This window comes from Octopus sinensis, linkage group LG24, assembly GCF_006345805.1.
Source record: "Octopus sinensis linkage group LG24, ASM634580v1, whole genome shotgun sequence".
Taxonomy (NCBI): domain Eukaryota; kingdom Metazoa; phylum Mollusca; class Cephalopoda; order Octopoda; family Octopodidae; genus Octopus; species Octopus sinensis.
In genome coordinates, this window is record NC_043020.1 from 3462724 (window position 1) to 3489963 (window position 27240).

The 27240-nt window shown below is 35.9% G+C and overlaps 1 protein-coding gene and 1 long non-coding RNA gene across 5 annotated transcripts in view; one reads left to right on the forward strand and one right to left on the reverse strand.

Annotated features, from left to right (window-relative positions):
- Positions 1-27240, forward strand: part of LOC115223850 (SH2 domain-containing protein 4B) — a 68635-nt gene that overhangs the window by 10295 nt on the left and 31100 nt on the right. For 2 of the 4 annotated variants that reach the window (XM_029794539.2, XM_036512887.1), the window contains exons 2-3: positions 7257-7363; positions 9978-10059. In XM_029794539.2, coding sequence (XP_029650399.1) covers positions 7265-7363; positions 9978-10059 — 181 coding nt within the window. In that variant the 5' untranslated portion in view covers positions 7257-7264. The other 2 variants (XM_029794542.2, XM_029794541.2) reach the window with 2 other exon arrangements.
- Positions 2858-25388, reverse strand: LOC118767767. The gene is made up of 4 exons (XR_005003681.1): positions 25247-25388; positions 8338-8342; positions 6566-6573; positions 2858-2868 (listed from the first exon to the last, which is right to left on the reverse strand). It is a non-coding gene; the product is annotated as an uncharacterized LOC118767767 (long non-coding RNA).

The window sequence follows — 27240 nt, forward strand, 5'->3', positions numbered from 1 at the left end:
ATCGGATGGTGCTTTTTACGTGCCACCGGCACGGGGACCAGACGAAGCTGGCCACGGTCGGATTGTGCTTTTTACGTGCCACAAATTTATTTATATATATATATATATATATATATATATATATGTATGTGTAGAAGTGGCTGTGTGGTAAGTAGCTGGCTTACCAACCACATGGTTTTAGGTTCATTCCACCTGCGTGGCACCTTGGGCAAGTGTCTTCTATATCCTCTGGCTGACCAAAGCCTTGTGAGTGGATTTGGTAGATGGAAACTGAAAGAAGCCCATCAAATATATGTATATATGTGTGTGTATCTGTGTTTGTTCCCCCAATATCACTTGACAACCGATGGTGGTGTGTTTACGTCCCTGTAACTTAGTGGTTTGGCAACAGAGAGCCAATAGAATAAATACTAGGCTTACAAAGATTAAGTCCTGGGGTCGATTTGCTCAACTAAAGGCGGTGCTCCAGCATGGCCACAGTCAAATGACTGAAACAAGTAAAAGAGTATACACACGCACTTTCATATAGTAGTGTGTGTGTGTGTGTGTGTGTGAGGATATCCCCCACCACTGCTTGGCAACCGGTATTGTTGAGTTTACGTCCCCGTAACTTAGCGGTTTGGCAAAAAGGATCTGATAGAATAAGTACCAAGCTTGAAATAAAAGTCCTGGGCTTGATTTCTTTGACTAAAATTCTTCAAGGCAGTGCTCCAGTATGGCCATAGTCTGATGACTGAAACAAATAAAAGATGTAATTTGAAAAAGATTTGTTTACTATTTCTCGCAGTCCAGGCGACCACCACTCCTCTCCCTGCAATCCCAGGGTTTACGTGAAATGGGAAAACAATTTTCTGTTTAACTCTTGAGTAACCTCCAAATGACTAACTACATCAAGGAGTGTCACTAATTCTGGTAATTTCTCTAAAATGGTTTAATGGTATGTTTTTTTTTTCCATAATAATGATATTCGGTTGTTTGTTTCATTATGTGTTTTTTTTCTCTTTTTATCTTGTTTTCTTTTTTATCTTTGTTGTTGCCATTGTTGTTAGATAACAAATAACTCACTCTCACCCAGAAAGAGTGATTAACATTTTTCGTGGTGACAAATAGAGTTCAAATATTTGTTAGTGTAGTAACCGTGGTATTGGTGGTGGTGGTGGTGGTGGTGGTGACGACTTTAGTAATGGGTGGAGGAAGAGGGGAAGAACACACACACACACACCACACACACACACACACGCATAATGATTGGGGTGGACACATTGAGAGAGTACATTTGTGTGGTTTGATTGGGTGTTGAGAAAAACAAAATTTAAAAGAAAAACTCTGTGGGAAACGATTCCTTTGTTATTTGATGGAATAAACAATAAAAAGACTTTTGGTACATCAAACTTATCTAAATGTGTGGAGTTTGTAATTATTTCTAGAGTCATGGTTTGTAAAGTGGATCAGAAGTGAATGGAGTTTATAACTCCTCTTTTACTTTCTTTATTTTCATTATGCATGCAGACACACGCTCCACACACACACACTTCTTCATTAGTAGTACTTGTACTAATACTGCATTTATTTTGAAAACTGTAAGATGGTGATAAAGTTATAAAGGATTATAAGGTATTTGATTTCTGTTGAAATTATGTGTGTGTGTGTGTGTGTGTGTCTGTGTGTGTGTTACTTTGAGCATTTTTCTGAAGCCAAAACAATGCAATTGTTTAATACTATTATCTGAGGTTTCAATATTTCAGGGTTAGGACTCCTTTAGGGAATCTATGAAGAAAAGGTGTTGATAGACATCAACGACCAACACTTTTGTCTCTAAATATTGCAGATTACTAGCAATCCCAAAGAATGTGCAGAAATCATTGCTGGATGCTATGCAGGCATCTTTACTGTCAAAGATCAAAATGTTCCATCTCCATCACCTCTGACACCGGACTCTATAACTACTATGAAATTTACACCAGCAATGCTACAACGCCACCTTAAGAATAAACGTAGCTATGCCTCTCCTGGTCTTGATGGTGTTACATACCTACTTCTCAAACGCAGTGGGTACTTTCTTCTAAGCCAACTTTCTCTATTCTTCCAATTCTGTCTTGACAATGGTGTTACTCCAGAACAGTGGAAAACTGCCAGTGTTATCCCTCTGTTCAAAAAAGGTGACCGCACATTGCCTGTCAACTATCATCCCGTTAGTCTTACTAGCTGCATCGCCAAACTGATGGAATCCTGTGTCAGAGAAACCCTCTGGAACTTCTGGAAGTCTCACAGCCTCATCCAGCCGTCACAATTCGGATTTATTCCTAACTCCAGCTGCTGTAATCAACTCATTGAGTTTCTTGAGGACATTACCTGAATCACTGATCGCGGATCCTGGGTGGATGTTGTTTACCTGGACTTTGCTGTGGCTTTTAATTCTGTGCCACACAAAAGATGATCACACGCTACACACCTTCCTTCCAAGCACTGCTGTAAAAAGCAGAAGTGAGCTAGAACGTTAAAACTTAGTGTGCATGTACAGCAGAGGTCAGTCTGGGTCAAGTGGCTTCACTCTGCATGCTTTAGCTTCATTACTTTGGCAACAGTCCGGATACTTATTGATCAGATCTCATTATTTCCATTCCTCCTATTGTCATTACAAATATGTTCCTTTCACTAAGCACCCCCCTCTCTCTCTCTCATTGCCTCTCTCTTTAACATTCTCTTTCTCCTACCTCTCACTACCACCACACTCCTTATTGCTCTTCTCTTTTGGTCTCTTTCTTCAACAAACCATTTAATCTCATCACATTACAGCATTCCCTTTCATTTACCTCTTACTGCTACCACATTCCCCTCTGTTAAATACTCTTCTTTCTCTCTTTGGCCCTCCCTTCATCTAAAACCCCTTCACCTCAATATTCATAAGGGTCACTAAGCATGTTGATATTACCGCTAATATTCTGTCACCAAAATCCTTCCCCTGCCGTCTGTTTGGGGTGTAATATCAAGGCTCACACTTGTACTTCATCCAGGCTTTATATACAATACTTTGTGTATTCATACCTGATTTTCCTCTGTTACTTCTTCAAACATTGGCTTTTTACTTGGCAAAGCCAGGGAATGAAGGACAGTGGCCATAATTCAGGGCTTCACTGGTCAGAAGAAAGGAGGAAATTCCTTATGTCAGAGACCTGGTTCAAATGATTGCAACAAAGTGAACTCTGTTAAAGGCGCCCAAAGGCCGGATGGACCTTTCATCCTTTTAGTATTCAAATTATTCCATCAAATGTTCTGATTATTTATTCACATTGTTCTGTATTAATCATGTGTTATCTTGTAGTTTTGGGATTTTAATGATGTGATTGTTTATTTTTAGAATGACTTCTTAGGATTGATAAGAAAAGCCAAATCTGGCAAGTTTGAACATAAGATAGGGAGAATATTTGGGCCAAATATGGCTGGTTTAAATATGGCTGAAACAAGACAGAATTACAAGGAATTGCATGGGTCTAGTATAGCTGACCATTGTTAATTCTGTGTTGACTTCATTCATTGTCTCAACTGACTTGCTCAAGAAATTGAAATTCTTGGAGATTTAATGAAAAAACAAAAACAAAAAAAAACCAACTTAATTACTAAAAAATAGTGGTTTGCTGTTAATTCATTACAAATGAAGTCATTGCTGAACCAACTCATCGTCAAACCATTTTATTACTGAGTAACTGAATTAACAAATTACAAATCAGTTAATTACCAATTTGTACTAATTGCCAACTTAAACCCAGCAAGTTTAGTTCTTATTAAGCTCCAGTGCTGTCAACTTCAGCATGTATCATTAATTAACTCCTAGCTGATTAAGCTTTCACTATTGAAGCCCTTCACAAAGAAGAGTGTTGTGAGGCAAAGAGAAGGTTTAACATAATGGTTGTTTATTTTCAATAAATTTAGCAAAGCTAACACTGACTTAATGTTTTGGCACTGCAAACAACAAATTGACTGATGTAAAGCCAAAACTAACAAATGATTTAGTGACATGTATTCATAAATCACCACATAGACACACTGCACTTTATTAAGAGTGAAAGGTTTGATTTCAACAACTATTTAATATCTTTGTGGTATTTCCTGTAAATTAAAATAGGTTGTTTCTTTTTCTGTTTTTATAATATATTTCAGCAAAGAAGCTCACTTCCCAACCACATGGTTCTGGGTTCAATCCTACTGTGTGGCACCTTGGACAAGTGTCCCAAGGCTTTGTGAGTGAATTTGGTAGATGGAAACTAAAAGAAGCCCACACATGCAGGCATAGCTGTGTGGTAAGACTTTTGTTTCCCAACCACATGGTCCCAGGTTCAGTCCCACTGCATGACACCTTGGGCAAGTGTCTTCTCCCATAGCCTCAGGCCAACCAAAGCCTTCATCATCATCATCATCATCATCGTTTAACGTCTGTTTTCTGTGCTAGCACAGATTGGACGGTTCAACTGGGGTCTGGGGAGCCAGGAGGCTGCACCAGGTTCCAGTCTGATCTGGCAGTGTTTCCTAACGCCAACCACTCCGTGAGTGTAGTGGGTGATTTTTACGTGCCACTGGCACAGGTGCCAGGGGAGGCTGTCAACGTCCATGGTCGGTTGGTGTTTTTTACGTGCCACCGGCACAGAAGCCAGTCAAGGCGGTGCTGGCATCGGCCACGTACGGATGGTGCTTTTTAGGTGCCAGGGTAAGCGGACAACTGCTACAATCAGTTGGTGCTTTTTATGTGCCACCGACATGGAAGCCAGTTAAGGCAGTGCTGGCATTGGCTACGTACAGATGGTGCTTTTTACATGCCAATGGCACAGGTGTACATTAAATAATGTAGACTTGGTGGCTATGGCTGGAATGTCTTTGACTATGGGCCTGTCCAATCATGTTGGACCTTTAGGGCTAAACAACATGTCACTGGGCAGAGAAGAAAATTTTTATTGTCACTCTGTACCACATAATAATTAACCATGTTGTCGTTTGGCATTATATAATAATTAACCATAGAATTGACAGAGTTGTTAGAATACCCAGGTAGAATGTCTTATGGTATTTGCTCCAGTTTGCTGCATTCTGGGCTGAAATCTCATCAGTTAACTTTGACTGCCATCTTTTTGGGGATTGATAAAATACCAGAACTTTCTAGGAGTTTCTTCCTCCTTTTCACACTTTCTCTCTGCAAGAAATCATCTGGGTTCAGTCCTGGAAAAGGATGGTTTAATATTCTCAAGATGCATCATATGTCATGACTGACATCTTATCTACAACTTCATTAGGAACTAAGGGCCCAAGGAAGGGGAGAAGTACATGCAGTCTGGGCCTTCACCTAGGTGGAGATAGAGCACAGAAGCAGCTAGAGATATATGAATTGTCATTAGTTATTTGGTTGATTGTACCTTATACCTACTTCATCTCCAGCTACATGACAATAATGCCACCAAATTCCAGTTAATTATATTACTCTATACTACCAAACATACTTACGTATACAACCCAATACTACTAGTAAACAGCACGTGGACTAATGACTTCTCAACCCATTTCCCATTGGTTCGGTCAACCATGATCACATTTTTATAGCAACCAACTATATTAATTGTTGACTGGTTGCTATAGAAAACCTTATTTGCACCAGTGAAATACTATAACCATTAAAACAAGATTTGATGGACACGGATATAAGATAAAATTCCATTGACCCACATACACAGTCACTCATTCTTGCACACACACACACACCAACATACACAGTCACTCATTCTTGCGTGTGCACACACACACACCAACATATGCACACACACACACCAACATACACACACAGTCACTCATTCTGACACGTACACCCTACCCTTCCATACTGCTTTGTTGTTGAATAGCCAGCATTCTGCTGGTCCTTATATCTCTTACATAGTAATAAATTATTTAATTCCTTTTGTATAATTTTCTATAGAAAATTATGCAATGTGCTGAATATAGAAATAAGTTGAAGTTGACATACATAATATATGTGAGCATGCATGTGTGTGTGTGTGTGTGTGTGTGTGTGTGTGTATTCATTATTAGGAACGGCTGCAATATTGGTTCTGAACAGCATTTTGTATAGCTTACTTAATGTGGATATACTTTTGAAGACCACAAAAATACAGTCACCATTTTGAGGAAGCCTCTCTCGTTGGCATTAAGTTTTCAAAAGCACTGAGGTGTATCACGAGCAGATAAAAAGCATCTGGTAGCAATGGTGGAATTGCTAAATCATGATTTGTGTGTCTTTGCACATTATTCGTAGCAAATATCTACTATCAACTGCATGCTTTGCCAAGTGTCACTTCTATTGATATAATCATCATCATTGTTCGACTGTGGTCGAGACAATGTTAAGCCAGACTTCACGGTCCATCATGGCATTATGGAGGTCCTGTTGCTGGATGCCTGTATCCCTGAAGATTAGATCAGGGTAGGAGAGTGTGCGCCCTCTGGTATCGCGAGCAGATGGCTTCCAGAGGAGAAGAGTAGAAATTACCTCGTTTTCAGCTCTACAACAATGTCCAGCAAAGTGGACTCTTTTACCTTTCACAAGAGATGATACAGGTAGTATAAAACAAAGAGTGATTAACATGTCTAAGCATGCTGTTGATCGTGTGCTGGAACGAAAACAATTGCAGCGTGGAAGGTGTTTATAAGCCATTTAAGAAACACACAAAAACTGTTAGATTCACTTCAACCTTTAAATTTAATTTGTCAAAATATTTTCGTCGCTTTGAGACCGCGACCTGTTCACTGATAAAATTTCGTGCTGCACGAAATTTTGTCAGTGAACAGGTCGCGGTCTCAAAGCGACGAAAATATTTTGACAAATTAAATTAAAGGTTGAAGTGAATCTAACAGTTTTTGTGTGTTTCTTAAATGGCTTATAAACACCTTCCACTAAATATATATATATAATGAGGGTAGAAATTGATATTAATCAATTAAAACCAGTAGATTAGCATATTTTAAAAATCCAAACATTAAAAATTATAATACATACAAAATTAAGAGGAATGATTATCAAAGTGGTCATATTAGGAGTCCACTTTGCTGGTCATTCCTCTTAATTTCGTATGTAATATATATTATATATATATATATATATATATATATATATCTATGTACGCTAACTTTTATACATTAAGGTACCTACCTCTGAAGTTGGAATTAAACATGTTGAATATTCTAATATTTTTATTTCTTATTTGTTCCTTTTTTTCTAGCTTCCACCATGTTACAACAGATTCTACGTGATATGTATATTGATAAGGAGTTGCTGGCAGAGCTCTCTGAGGAACAGAAACATATTTTATTTATGAAAATGAGGGAGGTAAGTTGTGTGCCTTTTTTTTTTTGCTGATTGTTTTTTTTGAGAATGATTATTCGGTGATGGAGTAGTCACTGCTGACGAGCCTTCAATTTTACAGGCAAAACTAGTCTAGTCCAGGGATCTAGCTTCACTTATGAGGTGGTTATCTCCCCTGTCAGTATATGAAAATGTGCTTTTTTCCAGTTCTAAGGGTTTTAACTCTTATTTATAGCAATGTATGTGCTGCTCAGCACCCTCAGTCACAATTAGTGTTGATTGAACATTTCCATTTTGGTTATGTATATATATATATATATATATATATATATAAGGACAGCACAGCAATACTCAACAACTCATAATGTTGTGCATTGCTGTCTGGGAGATATCTTATGGTAGTAGAATAGTATTTTAACTGCTATTTCTAAATTTTGGTATGTGGTGAAGCAAATTTTGCTGAACCCTAATTATAATTATGCTCATAATTATAGAATTTTTATATAAGTTTACCAATAATGGTTCTTTTAACATACCAAACTACTTGGTAAAATTATTAATTATTAATTGATTAATTAATTTTACCCTTTATTATATATATATATATATATATTTGTGTATTAAGTCTAAAATTGGTTTCATGTCAACGAATACCTTAAACAGTTATCAAGTTTATCATATGGAACATCAGCATTCATCTCCATTTTGTTTTTACCCAAAATGGAGATGAACACCAATGTTCCCTGTGATCGGTTTGATAATTGTAAAGATATCCGTTAGCATGGAACCAATGGTAGCCTTCATACACAGATAAAGAATCTTTATCTACCAATGCAGTATTGAGCACTCATTCTCATTGTTCGATATATATATATATATATATATATATATATTATTATTATCATCATCTGCAGCCAGTAGTCGTAACTATGATTATTCGTGGCTTGAGATTCATAGACTGTCCAGGTTTCAGTGCCATACAGCAAGGAAGAAAGCACCACAGCTTAGTATACTTTATATGTATATATATACATATATATACTAATAAGATGAGAAAAGAGAGAGGTGATTAATAAATTATTTATTAATTAAAAATTTTACAAGCATCTCTTACAGCTGTTTCAATTCCAAACCTTCAGAAAATTAATTTAATTAATTTTCTAAAGGTCTGGAATTGAAACAGCAGTAAGGGATGTTTGTCAATTTTTTAATTAATAACTAATAATTTATTAATTGCCTCTTTATTTTCTCAATTATTATTATAAGAAATAAATATATATAAACCACCGTTTCTATAGTTACCTTGCAGTTGAGTATTAAATGTGATGTTCAATATTCTTTGTATAGGTAACTAACCAGTACTTTCATACGATCTTGCTATCCCTGAATGAGGTTTATAGCCTTTAATTGTGCTTCTGTATACATATATATATACATTATTTCCATAGGACAGATATGTGTCCTCATTTTGTTTGTTGTTACCACAATGTTTTGGCTGATATACACTCCAGCCTTCAACAGCTGTCCTGGTGGCATTTTGAATCCAACCCTGGGATTCTTAAATGGCTAACATGACTTTTGAAGTCAAAGCCCTTTTTAAAAATTATTCAGATGTCCTCATTTCTTTACAAGAGGCAATAAATGAGTTTGGCACCAACATTGCTTCCAGGGCTAATGGTATTCTTTCATGTCTCTCTATGGTCCAATACTAACATGCTCCTTCAAGAATTTTGAATCCAACCCTGGGTTCTCATTCCTAAGGTATTTTTTTGCTGGTATCATCATCATTATTATTATTATTATTTATTCAAGGCACTCTTAACCACTACGCTGTATGCCCGTGGGCAATTATAGAGTGACTTTTAGAGCTTATAAACCTAGTATTTTCTCTTTTCTTAATACTGGTTCCCATATTCTACTCCCATATTCTGCCCTGGGTCTGCTAAGGGGGTCATTGTGTCCTGGCATATGTGCTCCCCTCTTTTACTTATTTATTTACATTGTTTTGAATTAATCATGCATTGTCTTTTAGCTTTGAGATTCTAACGATGTAATTGTATAATTTTACAATAACATTAAAGATTATGTGGGAAAGGCTGGACCTGCTTCATTTCAATGGAAAACAGGTAGAATATTTGAGCCAGGTATCAAGTATTATACTTATTTATTCTCAACATTTTGAATTCATTGTGTATTATCTTGTAGCTTCAAGAGTTCAAATCATGCGATTATTTACTTTTAGAATGACATTGTGAGTGGTCAAGATTTTGCTGGTTTGAACTTAAAACAGGTAAAATATTTGAGCCAGGTGTGGCCAATTTAAATGCTGAAGGGTTAAATCCCATTTTACTGCCTTCAAAAAGGATATAGATAATATAAGAAAAAAAGGTAGGATGGGCATGGATGGCTGGATCATAGGTCTACTTGACAAAGGCTGATTTCTTCTTAAATAACACAGCTACAGTCAACATTACTGCTGTCACCAACTCCACCATGACCATCACCCCACTACACACACATACCCACTGTAATTATGTTCATAAGCAATAAACTTCAGTGTTTGCAGTGATTAAAAAAAAACCCAAATTCTGTCCCCTGTCCCCTTATAAATGTAAATTTTTATTGCTGTTGTTTGCAGGAACAAGTACGTCGATGGAAATATAATGAAGAAAGATTTGAGAAAGAATTCAAGAAACGACCAAAGAAACCACCAAAACCAGGTAAGACAATCTCCTGGAATTGTTGTTGTTGTCACTGTTCATGTTGTCTGATATTTGGGGCATTTTAATCAGCCCTTTGGTTTAACCCCTGCCAACATCAGCCTGGTTTCAGCCTCTAGACACTTACTCTTTGTTGATTCATGATTATACCTCAACTGATTTATACATCCACAAATACAGATTCATACACACATGCTTGTACACACACACACACACACACGTACATATATATTACACACACACACACACGTACATATATGTTACACATACACACACATACACATGTCAAAGTGCATGCACATGTGTGCATGTATGGACCTCTGTATCCACCTCCATGAATATAGATGTACACCCACACACGTGGCCCCACACCCATTTCCAGGGCCTTGTCCTAGACTTGTCATAGGCAAGGTAGTAGTTATTCTCTCAAAAGGAAGTACAACATAAGTTAATTAACCAAGTAATTATAATAATATAAGAAAAGGAGAGAAAAAAGAAAAAGCTATTTTTCTTTCAAGGTACGGTCAGTGAAAGCATAACAGCACTGGTGACCCTGTTAAGGATCTCTGAGGCCCATTGAAGGAAGGTGGAGTAACCTGGCTCAAATCCTTGCAACAGAGTGGACTCCTTCAAAGGTACCTAAGTACCAAATGATGGTACCTAAGTACCAAATGCCACCTAGTGTTAATTAAACTAGGTGGCAGTCTATCACCTGTACAGGTATATGGAAAGCTACTCGAACATTAGGGGACAAACTGCTGGGGGTTACACCCTAGATATGCTGAACCCCAGTTGGCTCTAGAGGCTGCCATATTGTAAATTCTTCCATTTTTCTTACTTTCTCACCTGATCCTCCTTACATACAGTCTGCTTCCCATAAGTTTGGGTCTTGGTATAGGTCGAGAGGGACCACCTCGCATCCAAGGCCATTTTGTTTCTTTACAAATCCACAATTTGTTCTGAAACAAGTAAAAGAATAAAAGAATATGTGTAGCTATACAAGAGCCAGAGCTAAAGGACGGAGTAATATACTGAACACAAGTTATCTCCCTTGAACTATTGTATTAGAATATTGAGTAAAATTTCGTGAAGCATTGTTTGATACGAAAGAGATTTATTGTCTGAGGCTGGAATAATGTGAGACGATAGTTTGTTTTGTACCTTCTTGTTCTGTTCTGCTCTTACACTGCAAATCCCTTTAATGTGTGTATATATCATTATCATATGTCCATTTTCCATGATGGCGTGGGTTGGACAGTTTGACAGGGGCTGTCTGGGCTCCATGTCTGTTTTGGCATTGTTTCCATCCTCTCTGTGAGGCCCAAAGTCTGAAGATCTTTTCCCCATCACTTCCTCCCTTGTCTTCCCACGTCTACCCCTTCCACATATTCTCTCCACAATTAGAGATTGCTATCTTGTGATGCAACTGTTTTCATGTCACCATAAACACTATTCAATTTTCAACAGATCCACTCTGAAATTATCCTATTCCTCCCCGCCTGATATAGAATGTATTGTTACCCCATCCTGATTCCTACTACCTAAATATAATCATAATATTGGTCAGTGCAAGGGCAATACTAACACTGACCATCATAGCATATACCATGCCCATAACCTCAACCTTATAACCAGCATTTACCAGGATATGAATATCCCCGACACCAAGGGAGGTTGGAGTATGCCTGTCTTTCTCTATCTATATACCTACACGGAACATTTTCATATTAGCTAATCACTTAATTCTATTCCTTCCACATGACTGCAACATTCAAAATACTGTCTAGATTTACCTGGGATTATACCCAAGGGCCTATACCCTCACAGAAGTATGGACTAACCTCCATACCCTCTGGAAGAAGATGTGAACTTTATTCTCCTGTCTATATTCTTCCATCTACTGCTTTACTCTTTACTCTTTTATCTCCTATTTTATTCACTATTTTATTCCTTATAGACAGTGAATCTCCCTGTCTAGAACTTTCATACCTTCTCACTCTGTCTCTGATGACGGAATACCCAGTGTATGGACATGCTAGCCTATCACTTGGGATATCCCAGAAACAGCTGTAAGACTTCAAATTTACCTTACCCTAATTAATTATTCCAACTGACTTGAGATACCTGTGTTGCCTTGGTTTTTGTTGTAATTTTTCTTCTAACACACACACACACACACACACACACACACACACACACACACACACACACACACACACACACACACACACACACACATTAATAAATATTAGATATTAGGGAATAAATCCAAATTTACAAGGAAAAATCAGATTTAAGATTGAATCCAATTTTATAATAAAATATTATATTATAATAAATTAGAGACAAAACCACTATTATGCAAATCAAACAAAGAAAGACTTAAGCCAATATATAAAATAATTTATATAAATTAAAATTTAACAAATGGATAACCACTACGATCGTTTCGTGTCAGCACATCTTAGACATTCTTCAGGTGGTTTCTAAACCTAAAATATAAAATATAATCAATATTTTTACGATATAAATATCTATATAATCTAAATAAACTCTATTATTAAATATGATTATATCGAAATCGACTATAATGTTAAATATTAACTTTAATTTATAAGGTAGAAAAACCATATGCTAATATCCATTTTAGTCTATATCTACTTATATAGATATTTGAAATAACTAATATATATAAATTATCAATGAAAATATATATAAAAATATTATAATCAAGATCTAAAATAGACTCTATAAACGATTGTATATAATGAAAACCTAATATATTTAATTTCTCATATTTAAAGATGAAATAGCTAATTTCAAAAACAAAAAATATATATATATATATATACACACAAGCTCATGCACCTATATACATGTATGTATATAAACACATCCAAATACGCACACAAACTCACACACACACATATACATCTACACACACACATAAACATATAGACACAGATATATCCATAATGCAGCCCTACACCTCTACACATCACCTATTCATACTCACACACACACACACATACAATCACTCATTCATAAACATATACTCTCAACAGGACACTAACACAGAGGAGAAATAACATCCAGTGGCCGCAGATACTCAACCACATACTTATAGAAATATTTCATTCTTAGTAAAATAGTATTAAATACTATATACTATATATATGTAATAAACATATATAAATACGTAAACAAACACACACACACACACACATATCTATACATACACAAACACATACAGACACGGACATGTTCTAAATTCAGCCATATACCTCTACACATCAATTATGCACACCCGCACACACACACATACAATCACTCATACATAAACGTATGTACACTGCACTACACTAACACATAGAAGAAATAACATCAATAGCCACATATACACAACCACAAACTTATAAGAATATTCCTTACTCAGTAATATAGTATTAAAATACTATAAGTACTAATCAAATTATGAATGGGAAAAATTATCTAATATAAATTATGCTATTATATTAGACATGGCCTAAACCATCTTAATTCGAAACCTATCTATTTATCAAAAATGTATCTAAATTATTTAATAACTAATAACATATAAAATTACGATAAATAGATCATTACATAAACAGCAAGATTAACATAAGGAGAATATTATTACTCATAAGGCTAATACAATATTAACAATTTGGAGATCAGAAAAAAACTTACCTTCTTAGCGAGTTATAAACTATGAAGTAATTTGAATCACAATACATGTTAAACAGTGTTTAAGAAATTACGTTATAAACAGAATAGAATAAAATATTGAATTCTTTGCGTGTGAGGAACCAACGTTATTAAAGATTATGAATGGAATATTATATGTTTATCATTGTAAAAGGAATGAATTCACAAAAGAATAAAATCTCTCAATACTATAGTATTCAATAATAAATAAAATAACCATTATAAACGCAACCCATCTAGTGATCAAAAACCACCCATTACCAAATACACAAAAACAAACCTATATAACAATCCCCCCAGATATCATAAATCACCTCCCACACCCCCCATCACATACAAACTAGTACTCATAACAAATACATCCATACCAATTAAAAATTCACAGTACAACCACACACACGTACACACAATTATACAAGAAAACATCCAAACATATACATGCACATACACACATACACACACCCACACACACACACACGCACAAACACGCATACACAACCCCATACATACACACACACACATTCTCATACATTCACACACACATATACACCCCCCGCCACACCCATACACATATACACACACATACATATACGTTTATGATTGAGTGATGGTACCCGCGCGCGTGCGAGCATGCACAAGCAATGTGCAGAAGTACAGGATGCACTATAAACATATCCGCGTCTACATGTACCCATGCATAACAGATACAATATGTGTGTGTGGATCCGTAACGCATTTAGATAAGTTTATATACAATCGAGTATATTATACTATAATATTTATTAATGGCTATGATGGGTGAAAATTGATACAGGGTGAATTGGATGAATAGGAGCCACTTGTTGTTAGAATGTATAGGGGTGGATTAGTGTGGTTATCCCCCTACATATTGTGAATGTTTCCAATCCCCTTGTATCATAGTTTGGGATTAGTGTTCATGGCAGATCTATCTATGCTGGTTGGGGATTGTGGTGTAGCCATGCATACACATATATATAGATGTGTGGGGGGGTGTCCGTGTACCTGCATGTGCTTATACATGCACTTGTACATGTGCATGCTCCCACGCACGCACTCTTGCACCCGTAGTGGTTATTCATTTGTTAAATTTTAATTTATATAAATTATTTTATATTTTATGTATTGGCCTAAGTCTTTCTTTGTTTGATTTGCATAATAGTGGTTTTGTCTCTAATTTATTATATATATATATACACATAAAATTAGAAAAAAAAACACCTTTTATCAATTCAAAACGAACAATTAAATTACACCATCTAGAAGATTAATTGTTCATTTTGAATTTTTTCCTTGTAAGTTTGGATTTTATTCCCTCGAATAATAATTATATATATATATATATATATATATATATATATATATATATATCATTGGTAGTTTGTGTGTCTGAAAAAGAAGCACTCTAAAATATTTGAGCAGTAATGTTATGTGTAGAAGTTTGATTGTTGTGGCTAATTAGAGAGTGACCGTTGGTTTGACACTCATAAACGTTCTCAGCCGTATAGGTGATTCGATAGATTCAAATGGTCATTTGAACCTGACGAGTTGCCTTATGCAGCTAAGCCCTTTATAGGTGTGAAACCAGTGGACACTCTCTGGCTGTCCATAACAATCGACTTCCTAAATGTATATCTTGGTGTTGAATATATTAGGAATTGCAGAGGTTTCTAAAATACGATCTGAATTATATAAGGGAGGTCCATCTGCTTTGTAATTCATAATTAGATTGAAGGGGTTTTTATATGGAATGTGTACAAAACTGGTGAATAATATTTTATGAATTTCTTGGATGGTTCACAAGGGTATTACTAAGATGTCCCTCAAATTCTTTCCTTCTAATGCCCTAGGCCCTTATAATGAGTGCAGCTGTTTTCATAATATGATGTCACATCTTTTCAATTCCTCTTTCATAGACTTTGTATTTTGCTTTCTTTTAAAATTCTTTTCCTGATGTGTTTTATCTGATAGAATGCTCATATCTATCAATAATTATTATCATACAGGTATCCTGGCAGAATTTGCACATCAGACAAAATGCCAAGTGATACTTCTTCCAAATCTGCATGTTCTGAGTTTAAATTCTGCTGAGCCAATTTTCTCAGCCAAGAATCGGGACAAAGGACAACGGTTCCAGTTTAATTACTTGATCATTTGATAAGATATTCAACAGGATTTTTACTCTTTAAAAATCAAATTTTTAAAGTTGATGGTGGTTCAATTTCAGTAAGCAGCAGCATGTGATCCTGAAAACTTGTGTAATATCTTACTTGTAGCCTCATCTAGCAACCTTGTGGGGGGACAGAATCAGTGGAGCACTGTGATATTTGGTTGTGTCTTTTTATTTTCCAAGCTTAAATTCCAATTTGGTCTGTTTCTTGTTGTCCTTCTGGCAGTCAATATAATTTGTTCTAACAAATAAGGATAAATATTACTTCTTGTTATTAATATTGTGTCTGTTGCTAATAAATATCAATGGAATATATATACTCAGTCTTGCACTGAGGTCAGTTGTGGTCTTATGATAAATGTTAGAAATGAATATTTGAGGGAAATATTGGAGAAATGTTAGAGTACTATGCTTCAAATACATGTCTGTATACAAGACAATGGGGGAGTCTGTATGTAGTCACTCAATCTGCTAGAAATAACAGTCAAATCTCCCTCAAACCACAGTGATTTCAAGTGAGGTGGTATGCCACAATATGTTATTGGGTGCTCTGCAAAAATGACCTTTTAAAAAATGTGGAAAACAAACTGAAATTCTAAATATGTAAGCAATCTAATACGAACTTCTATTTAACCTTCAAATGTGTCAACCAAATGTCTAACCCAAACTAAACTCACAAGCAGAGGAAAAGAGGAATTCATTTTCAGTTGTTTGACTAATAAACACGTTTGGTATTTGGTTATCTTCTCTTATCTTTTACATATTTCAGTCACAAGGCTGCAGCCATGCTGGGGCACTGCCTTGAGGAGTTTTAGTTGAGATTTATCTCAAGTGCCGACCTGCATCTTAAACAATTACTGAAATGCTCTCATAATCATCTTTTGCCTTTGACTTACTTTATTCTATTTGTATATACGTGTGTGTGTGTATCTCACATAGTTTGGGACCAATAACATTACTTGGTGTTTTATTGCATTTCCTGCAGCAAGATTGACATAAGAGTATGTGTAACTCAGTGCAGAGCAAGTATCACAAGGGATCAGGTTTTTGTTCTTGTTTTTCATACCAGTTCTTATATCGGTAAAAAATACACCCACACACATTCGTGCAGATTCTTTTGTTGATGACCTGAAGCTGTGAGTAATATTTACAACACCAAAAGACAGAATTGGTTTAAATTTCTTACAGAACATAGAGATGGAGTTTGTTCAGAGCAAGTGGACATGTTTGGTAGTCATATGTTGAGGAATTGCCAACCAGACAAAGAATATGAATATCAGGGGTCAATCTGTCTCCTCTCTCTCCAGTGATGTTACAAACACCTCAGATGCAATGAGAATATTGCATTTGTTGGTGCTGTAAAGAAAATGATAGGAAGAGTAACCTCTGTTTCAGTAGCCACCCCAGAATATATTTAGTCTTCTACCTGGCTGGCTCCTGTCAAACTGTCCAACCCATGCCAGCATGGAAGACTGACATTAAATGATGATGATGATGACATATAATCACTGGGAAGGCTGTGCTTTTGCTATCACCTGCCTGGTCTCTCCAAGCAGTCTTCAGGCTCTGAGTACACGGTCTACAGGCTGGCCAGATAAAGTGGCACAGAAAACATGTTAGGAGCTAACAGCACTGTTCCAAGACCCGACCAACACGTTGACCTTTAACTAGTCCACTTGCTACACTTGTGCATGTGCACACCCATACGCACATACACACACACATATACCTACATCTATAATCCATGTGTTCTGAGCTTGAAGATTGCTTAGAGACACAAGGTGTGTTATCAAAATCTTCCTGGACATATTCCACCAAAGCCAGAGAGTATTAGTGGCTCATATCTTTATACTCTGTATATTAAACGATGCATACAGACTCTTTCTTTTTTTTTACTCTTTCATATTTTTTCACATTTCAGTCATTTGACTGCGAGCATGCTGAGTCACCGCCTTTAGTTGAAGAAATCGACTCCAGGACTTATTCTATCAGTCTATTTTGCTGAACTGCTATGTTTCAGGGACATAAACACACCGACATCAGCTGTCAAGCAATGGTGTGGAGGACAAACACAGACACATAAATATATATACATATACACAACAGGTTTCTTTCAGTTTCCATCTACCAAATCCACTCACAAGGCTTTGGCCAGTCCAAGGCTATAGTAGAAGACACTTGCCCAAGGTGCCATGCAGTGGGACTGAACCTGGAACTATGTGGTTACACACACAAATAGGTATATGTATATCTACACTTGTGTGCGTATATTTACATGCATATACATATATATATATATATGTGAATTTGCATGTATAATCTGGGAATGTATATATAATTTGAAAAAGAAGCAACCCAGACGAGTGAATAGAGGTGGCCCAATTTTGCTCCAAAACAATGCATGTCCTCACACTCCTCAGGCTACGGTCCAAAAGTTGCAAAGCCCACATTATGAGATTTTGCAACATCCTCCCTATTCCCTTGATATCTTTCCTACTGATCCTCACTTATTTAAGCTTATTTGAGCTTTTCATAAGCAATAAAACATTCTTAAACAGAGAAGAGGTAATTGAAACATTCGGACAGTTTATCATCACAGCAAAAGACAAATTTTGTTTTAAAGATGGAATATATGACAATAGAGAAACGTTGGGTAAACGTAATATATGAACATGGATCATACATTCATTAAATAAATCAGTTCTCTAACACTTCTGAAACATTTTACTGTTACCTTTCAAATACGACATTTCATGTGAAACAAACTACTACATATATATGTATGCTTATATTTATATATATATATTTGGGTCATATCTGTAATTTGGAAATGTATATATTTCCTTTAAGGAAATATTTGTACTGTGTGTTTGTGTGTTTGTGTGGGAGTGTAGGAAAGGAAGTGCTTTTGTAGGTGTGGGATTATGGTTGTGCTTGAGTGTGTGTTAGTGTGTTAGAGGAAGTGCTTCTGTGTGTATATTTGTATGTAATATGTATTAGTATATGCTTCACTATTTCGGTAAGTATGTGTGTATGTAGGCATATGTGTATGTAATTGCTGTGTGTGTGTGTTTAAGTGTATAGTTGAGTATATAATTGCTGTGTATGGTCATATAGTTACATTAATTGCTGTGTGTGTGTGTGTGTGTGTGTGTGTGTGTGTATTTGGTGTGTAAGGGTATGTTTATATAAATTGATGTGTGTATGTACACATAATTGTTCTGTGTGTAATTGTGTGTTGTATTTCCATTGTAAATGGAGGGAAATTAGGAAAATGAGATATTTCTGCTCCAAAGTACAAAGGATGGTTGGTGAAACCGTTGGCCGCCAACACACGACCCAGGCATCTTCCAACAGTTTGGGGCAAATAATTAGTCAAATATTTATAGTTTGGTTCATTTCTTCTTTTTGACACAAATTACAGATGAAATTTCACCGGAAATTTGTAGAACTTCTACTGGAACTGAGAATAAGAGAAAGGGAAATGGTAAATGAGTGTGTGAAATGAGAAAGGAAGAGAGAGAGAGAGAGAGAGAGAAAAAAGGAATGGATAAAGGAAAGGGAGAGAGAGAGAGAGATCTAAGAGAGTCAAATATTTATGAAGTTGGAGATTAAAATGTAGGCTGTGAGAATACCAATAACACTGGCTGTAAAGGTACCCCTGGATAACAAACACAAGGTATGAGATGGCAATTTAAAACACATAATCTGTCAGCAGACCCTTCGAAATACAGGCTGTAAGAAACCCCATTAAAAACAGGCTACAAAGGACCCTTATGTAACACAGGTTGCAAGTGGACCCTGGAGGATATTTGCTGTAAGGAAACCCTTGAAAATCCTTAATCAGTGACCATAACCTTACTTGTATTATAGGATTGAAGGATTAAGCGATTAGGTTTGTAATCTCAATTTCTTTCATTTCCTCATCGTCTTCCACGTCATCGTGTTCTTCTTCTTCTTCATCTTCATCTATTTCTGTTGCTACTAAAACAGTTTATTACTTACATTGTTTTGACAAAGGAGGGAAAAGTTTGAGTTTTTTGTTTTGGTTTTGGTTTTGCTTCATTTTCTTGTTTGTTTATTTTTCTCACATCTAAATTTCTCAGATGGTATATTATAATTATGATTTATAATTATAATTATGATTTATAATTATAATTATGATTTATAATTATAATTATGATTTATAATTATAATTATGATTTATAATTATAATTATGATTTATAATTATAATTATGATTTATAATTATAATTATGATTTATAATTATAATTATGATTTATAATTATAATTATGATTTATAATTATATTATGATTTATAATTATAATTATGATTTATAATTATAATTATGATTTATAATTATAATTATGATTTATTAATTATAATTATGATTTATAATTATAATTATGATTTATAATATAATTATGATTATAATTATAATTATAATTATGATTTATAATTATAATTATGATTTATAATTATAATTATGATTTATAATTATAATTATGATTTATAATTATAATTATGATTTATAATTATAATTATGATTTATAATTATAATTATGATTTATAATTATAATTATGATTTATAATTATAATTATGATTTATCCTTTGTTGTTGTACTTGCATGATGCCGAATAATGTTGTTGCTGTTATTTATCTCCAGGTCAGCACTGATTGAGCTGATCTAAAATCAAAGGTGTTCCAATTATGACCACCCCATCATTTTCTATATTCGGGACTAAATTATTGTTAATATTTCTCCATTGCAAGGTGGTGAGCTGGCAGAATCGTTAGCACGTTGGCCAAATTGTTTTGTGACATTTTGTCCGTCTTTCATTCTGAGTTCAAATTCCACTGAGGTCAACTTTGCCTTTCATCCTTTCAGGGTTGATTAAATAAGTACAAGTTGTGAATTGGGGTTGATGCGATCGACTTAATCCCTCCTCTGAAATTGCTGGGCTTGTGCCAAAATTTGAAACCAATACTTCTCCATTGTAAGGTGGCAAGCTGGTATAATTGTTGGCATGCTGGGAGAAATGCTTAGCAACTTTTCGTCCGTCTTTACGTTCTGAGTTCAAATTCCGCTGAGGTTGACTTTGCTCTTCATCCTTTCAGGATTCTGCAAAAGAGACCAACAGGATAAGTATCGGTCTTTAAAAAAGAAATAAGTACTGGGGTCAATTTGTTCCAACTAAAATCCTTCGAGGCAGTGCTCCAGCTTGGCCACAGTCTGATGACTGAAACATGTAAAAGAATATATATATATATATATATTTACTGGTACATATGCACACACATTTATTTGTGTGTGTGTGTGTGTGTGTGTGCATACATCATCATTGAACATCTGTTGTCCATGCTGGCCTGGATTGGATGGTTTGACCGGGGCTGGGGAGCTGCACCAGACACCACTGTCTGTTTTAGCAGCTGGATGCCCTTCCTAATGCCACCCACTTTGCAGAGGGTGCTGGATGCTTTCCCAGTGGCACTTCATGCACGCTTTTACATGGTACCACATGGGGGCTTTTATGTGACACTGCACAAGTGCTTTTATGTAGCATTGCATGGGCCCTTTTTTATGTGGCACCACTACAAGTGCTTTACACCCCCAGACCCAGAGGGACCAATCTGAACACTTCTGCTGTGGAGTACAGGTCTTCTTGATGACAGCAAGGGGCCAGGCATCTCAGTCCTTTGTCATCTGAAAGGTTCAACATCCTGAGGTTGTTCTTCAGTGTTTCATCTATGTGTGTCAGTCTTTGTGTCTGTATTTGTCCCCTCAATACTGCTTGACAACTGGTGTTGGTGTGTTTGCATTCCCATAACTTAGTGGTTTGGCAAAAAAGACCGATAGAACAAGTACCAGCCTTAAAAAAGAAGTACTTGGGTCAATTCATTCATTTGACTAAAAATTCAAAGTGGTGCCCCAGCATGGCCTTAGTGTAATGACTGAAACAAGTAAAAGATAAATTATATATATATATATATATATATATATATATATATATAAAAATTAGAAAAAACCACCTTTTATCAATTCAAAATGAAAAATTAAATTACACCATCTAGAAAATTACATATAATAGAATGATTAAATATAAGATAAAAATATACCGATGATTAAATAATGTAAGTTTGGAATAATATTCCCTTAAATTATTATTTTATATATATATATATATCATGAGATATGAATGGTGAATATGGATTTAGTATTCCCAAATGATTGCAGCCACTTTATAATTTTCTCCATAAAGTAGAAGATCACAAAATATATTTTATATTAATAGGCGTTGTATATTATATGTATATTCTATAGAGATGAATAAGAGAGAAAATAACCATATCAGGTCACCCGTCTGTCACAGCAGAATTGACACTGGTTCCTGGTGTCACGTTAAAAGTACTTGTATTGGTGCCATGTAAAAAGCAGGCAGTACACTCTATGGAGTGGTTGGCATTAGGAAGGGCATCCAGCTGTCAAAGCCATGCCAGAACAGACAATGGAACCTGGTGCGGTCCCTAGCCATACCAGCTCCAGTCAAACTGTCCATCATATGCCATCATGGAAAACAGACGTTAAATGATGTTGATGGATATATATATATATATATATATATATATATATCTCACCTTGATGGACCAGTCCGTCGGGCGTCCATTTGACACCACTGGTCACAGCACACTGTCCACTCCTCTCTGGATTGCATTTTTCTCATCCACATGATCCCAATCGCCCTCCTGAAATCATAACTCCACCATCGTGGAGGCCTTCCAAGTGGTTGTTTCTGCTTGCGTGGGTACCACTCGACAACTGCACGGGTCCACCGATTATCGGTGAGCTGGGTGACATGTCCAGCCCATCTAAACTTGCTGCATGTATATTCTACGATGACATCCCTCATGCCGGACTTCTGTCTGATGACCTCGCTACTGATGTGCTCTCTCATCAAGATTCCAAGCATTGACCTCTCCATGGTTCTTCGAGCCGTTACCAATCTCTGCTCTTCTCTCTTTGTTGTAGCCCATGTTTCACTACCATATAACATTGCAGGTAGAACTGTGCTATATATATATATATATTATATATATATATATATATATATATATATATATATATCATATTTGTTATGGTTACCTCTACAGATATTCTATAGAAGTTAAAGCCAGCATTGATTTTTGTTACTACATTTCATATACGTGACATCAGCTGTAAACAAACAATGAGATTGAAGATGAGAAATGGGTAATGGGCATATATGCCATATTTTGGGAGTTTTTGTCCCTTCATCAGCACCCAGCTAACTCCTCAAACACATTGCTTAAATAGCCAATTTATATAAAGGTGTATAGTTACTGGATATACCAATTTACATATTGAACGCATTCCTGGAAGCTGGTATGTAAATACCTTAAATAATGTAAACATGCACTGCTAATGCAGTAGAGCGTGGTCTTATAAATATGTTAAATATTCTTCATAGTTGCATAACAAAATACCACATACTTACAAGCCATTTATATATATATATATATATATATAATATAGATATATATTATATAAAATTATAATTAGGGTTTCAGCTAACTGCTTCATCACATACCGAAATTAGAAATACAAATAAAACTTCCTTTTTAATTAATTAATTTAATAAATTTTACCCTCCCTTCCTTCTCCCATCCTCTTCTCTTCCCCCTTCTCCTCCCCCTCTTCTTCCCCTCCCCTTCTTTCCCCCTCCCCTATTCCCCACTCACCACATGACTTACACATCACATCTACAACATCACCACATATGATGTGCCATCATACTAATACACACACCAAATAATAACTAAAATACATACTAGTACATACTAATACTTACACCAACCCTATACATACACACGTCCAGACCCCGCATACGCACTTATACTCTCTCACACACACACACATACCTATACATACCAATACGTACTAATACATACTAATACATACTAATACATACCACCCAACCCCATACAACGCACGTCCAGAACCAATCTTACGCACTAATACTCTCTCATACACACCACACACACACACACACACACACACCCTTATACATACTAATACATACACCACCTATACATACAAACATCCAGACCCCTCCCACTTACTTTTAGCTGGTCACTCAAACCGTTTATCAACCCTATTATCTCCCTTATTTCGCTCTCGCGTCTCATGTTTGATCTTTGACCTCTGGCCGAAATCAGATCGCCATGTTGATTCGTTAGCTACTGCACGCTTTTTTTTCTCTCCTTCTTTCTGTGTTTTTCTCTCTCTGTGTATCTTTCTGTTGAAGAGCGTAGGCTCGAAACGTAAAGACTTGTTTTATTTATATTTCCTGAGCGCCATACTAATACAATTGTTCGTTGTTTTCCACCTGCCTCGTCTTTTGTTTATTTTCATAAAGCTTCCTATTATTAATTATATATATATATATGTATGTATATATATATATATATATATGTATGTATGTATATATATATATATATATTTATTTATATATATATATATTACATATAATATTTGCAAACAAATCTGAAGGCTTTGTAAGTTATGGAGAAAGAGCAACCATGAAAGTCTTTTATACAATAACAACAGTATAGTAACATATCATAATAATATATATACTCCAATTTAAAGCAATATTTATGTAATTAATTGACTGAAAAATGATGAGCTAACCTGGGCCAGAATCGAACCCACAAATCAATACTTACAAAGGTATTGAATTTGTACAATCTTGGTCTTTTAAAATCCAATTTTAGGGATTTTGTGGGAGAGTTGCAAAGAAAGGGAAGAGGAGAAAAGAGGGTGATCTATGGAGGGAAAGAAAGGGAGAGAGGGCAACCTATGAAGTGAGAGAAGAGGAGAGAATGACAAATGAGAAAGTATTTTTCGCTTAATGTTTTTGGAGATATGAAAACAATATGAAGATAAAATTGACAACAATAACTGCAATCAATTATAACAATAACAAGAAAAAAACAATAGCAGTGATAACAATATGAAAGGTAGAAGAGTCCAGTTTGCTGGACATTGTTGTAGAGCTGAAAACGAGGTAATTTCTACTCTTCTCCTCTGGAAGCCATCTACTCACAATACCAGAGGGTGCACACTCTCCTACCCTGATGTAATCTCCAGGGATACAGGCATCCAGCAACAGGACCTCCATAATGCTATGATGGACCGTGAAGTCTGGCGTAACATAGTAAATTCCATTGTCTCAACCATGGTTGAGACAAGATGAACTAACGAGGGAATTTCTATGTGGTTGCCCACCTTTTCGAAACAACTATCAAATCTTCCTCAAATCACACCCAATGTTAGACAACGCAATCTTAGGCATTCGACGAGAGGGAATCATCAAGGCTGAAACGATCAGATCTCACCTGAATGAGGGTTGGCCTTAAGGGAGGTAACTCTAAATGTTAAGGGAAGTAAAAAAAAAAAAATTTGAGAGAAACGGATGATAGAGATGTAGAAGAGAGAGAAAGGAGTTGAGGGAATCTGTTTCCAGGATATAACTGAACGGGGGAAAAACCGAAGTCAGCAATGACGCATAGAGCAGCAGATAAAATGTCTTGTATTTACGGATCGTTACGTTCAAATTTCCAAGCTTACTGCTACTTTATTTGATAAAATAAAGTAGCAGTTAAGATGCTGGCGTTGATCAAAGCAACTCCTCTCTCTCTTTCTTCCCCCCCCCTATCTCTCTCTCGTTCGTTCGTTAAATAAAACCCCTCGTCTTTGTTTTGGGTCTTTACATTCATAATTTAGGGGCTAATGCAGATCTGCATTAGCTCCAAATTCAAATCCCACTGAGATTAAATTTGCTTTTTACTTTTGATAAAATAAAATATCTGTTAAATACTGACATCAATTAAAACAATTATTTCACTTCTTTCCCCCAAATTTGTGGCCTTGGGAATATCTAAATGCTAATTATTCACATTTGTGGCAAATTGAATCAATGTCCAGAGATACTCAGTTGTCTCCCTTGACATGTTATTCTTGCAATGATTGTATTTATTTCGTTGTCCTTCTGGGGACAATGAAATAAATACTAGTTGTTGTTGTTGTTGCCTCTGTTTTGTCGCAGTTAAACCTTATTGAGCTGATCTTTGATGAAAGGCATACTGGTGCATGGCGACAGGGTTTCACCTAAGCTAGATTTAACTGCTGTTTCTTGCAGGTGCAGCAGCTACACAAGAACTGCTCACCAGTCCTCAGTCAAACCGTCCAACCCATGCCAGCATGGAAAGCGGACGTTAAACGACGACGACGATAATGATATATGCCAGTGTTGTCTGCCTGGATTAGAGCTGACCTGAAGCTACCCCCCCCCTCTTCCTCATCATTATTGTTATTCTCTGCTTTTCCATACTGTCATTGGTTGGATGTGTCATCACACTCAGAATCAATTATTATTTGTAATTACTATACTCCTAAATGAATCTCACTAGTATATTCCATTTTGGGTACATTCTCTGTGTATGGTACCTCCCCTATCACATCCTAGTTAGGTGTATTTTATTGTTGCACGAGCATTAGAGAGTTTGTCATGTCTCCAGCAAGACTAAAGAGTCATCTCTGTGATCATTAAACCATTTACATCATGGGCATCTAGATAGCTACTTTACTTTACAACAGTTACAAATTATAAATATCTCTTTTGTAGAAATATTATTCCAGTCATTGTATTATCATAATTTTTCCATGGTGACACATTTGGATACGTCTCACAGGCTCTCACCACTTGTTACAGTTCTCCATGATTAAACAACGAAGAAAATTTCCAAAAGTTGATATTGTGTCTATCATAGTCCATGCTGTAAATTATTTGGTGATGGAAAAAAAAAAAAACCCGAGTGCATTTTATTTTACCAGCACCATTGTCTGTGACAGGACTAAAAGGTTCCCTCTACTTTCTCTGCCTCTGGCTGTGTGGTTAGGGAGCTTGCTTCCTAGCTACATGGTTTCGGGTTCAGTCCCACTGCGTGGCACTTTGGGTAGGTGTCTTCCACTATAGCCTCAAGCCGACCGGAGCTTTGTGATTGAATTCGGTAGGTGGAAGTTACTGCCGTGTGTGTATGTGTGCGTATAGCTGCTCAGTGCCTCTCTGAAAGAGAGAGAGAGGGAATGCACTTCCAAAATTGATAGTCTTCACAAAAAGCTCTGTATATTAAAATGTGTTTTGTGCCATTTATTTTGGCTTTTCTTTCATTATCATCCTC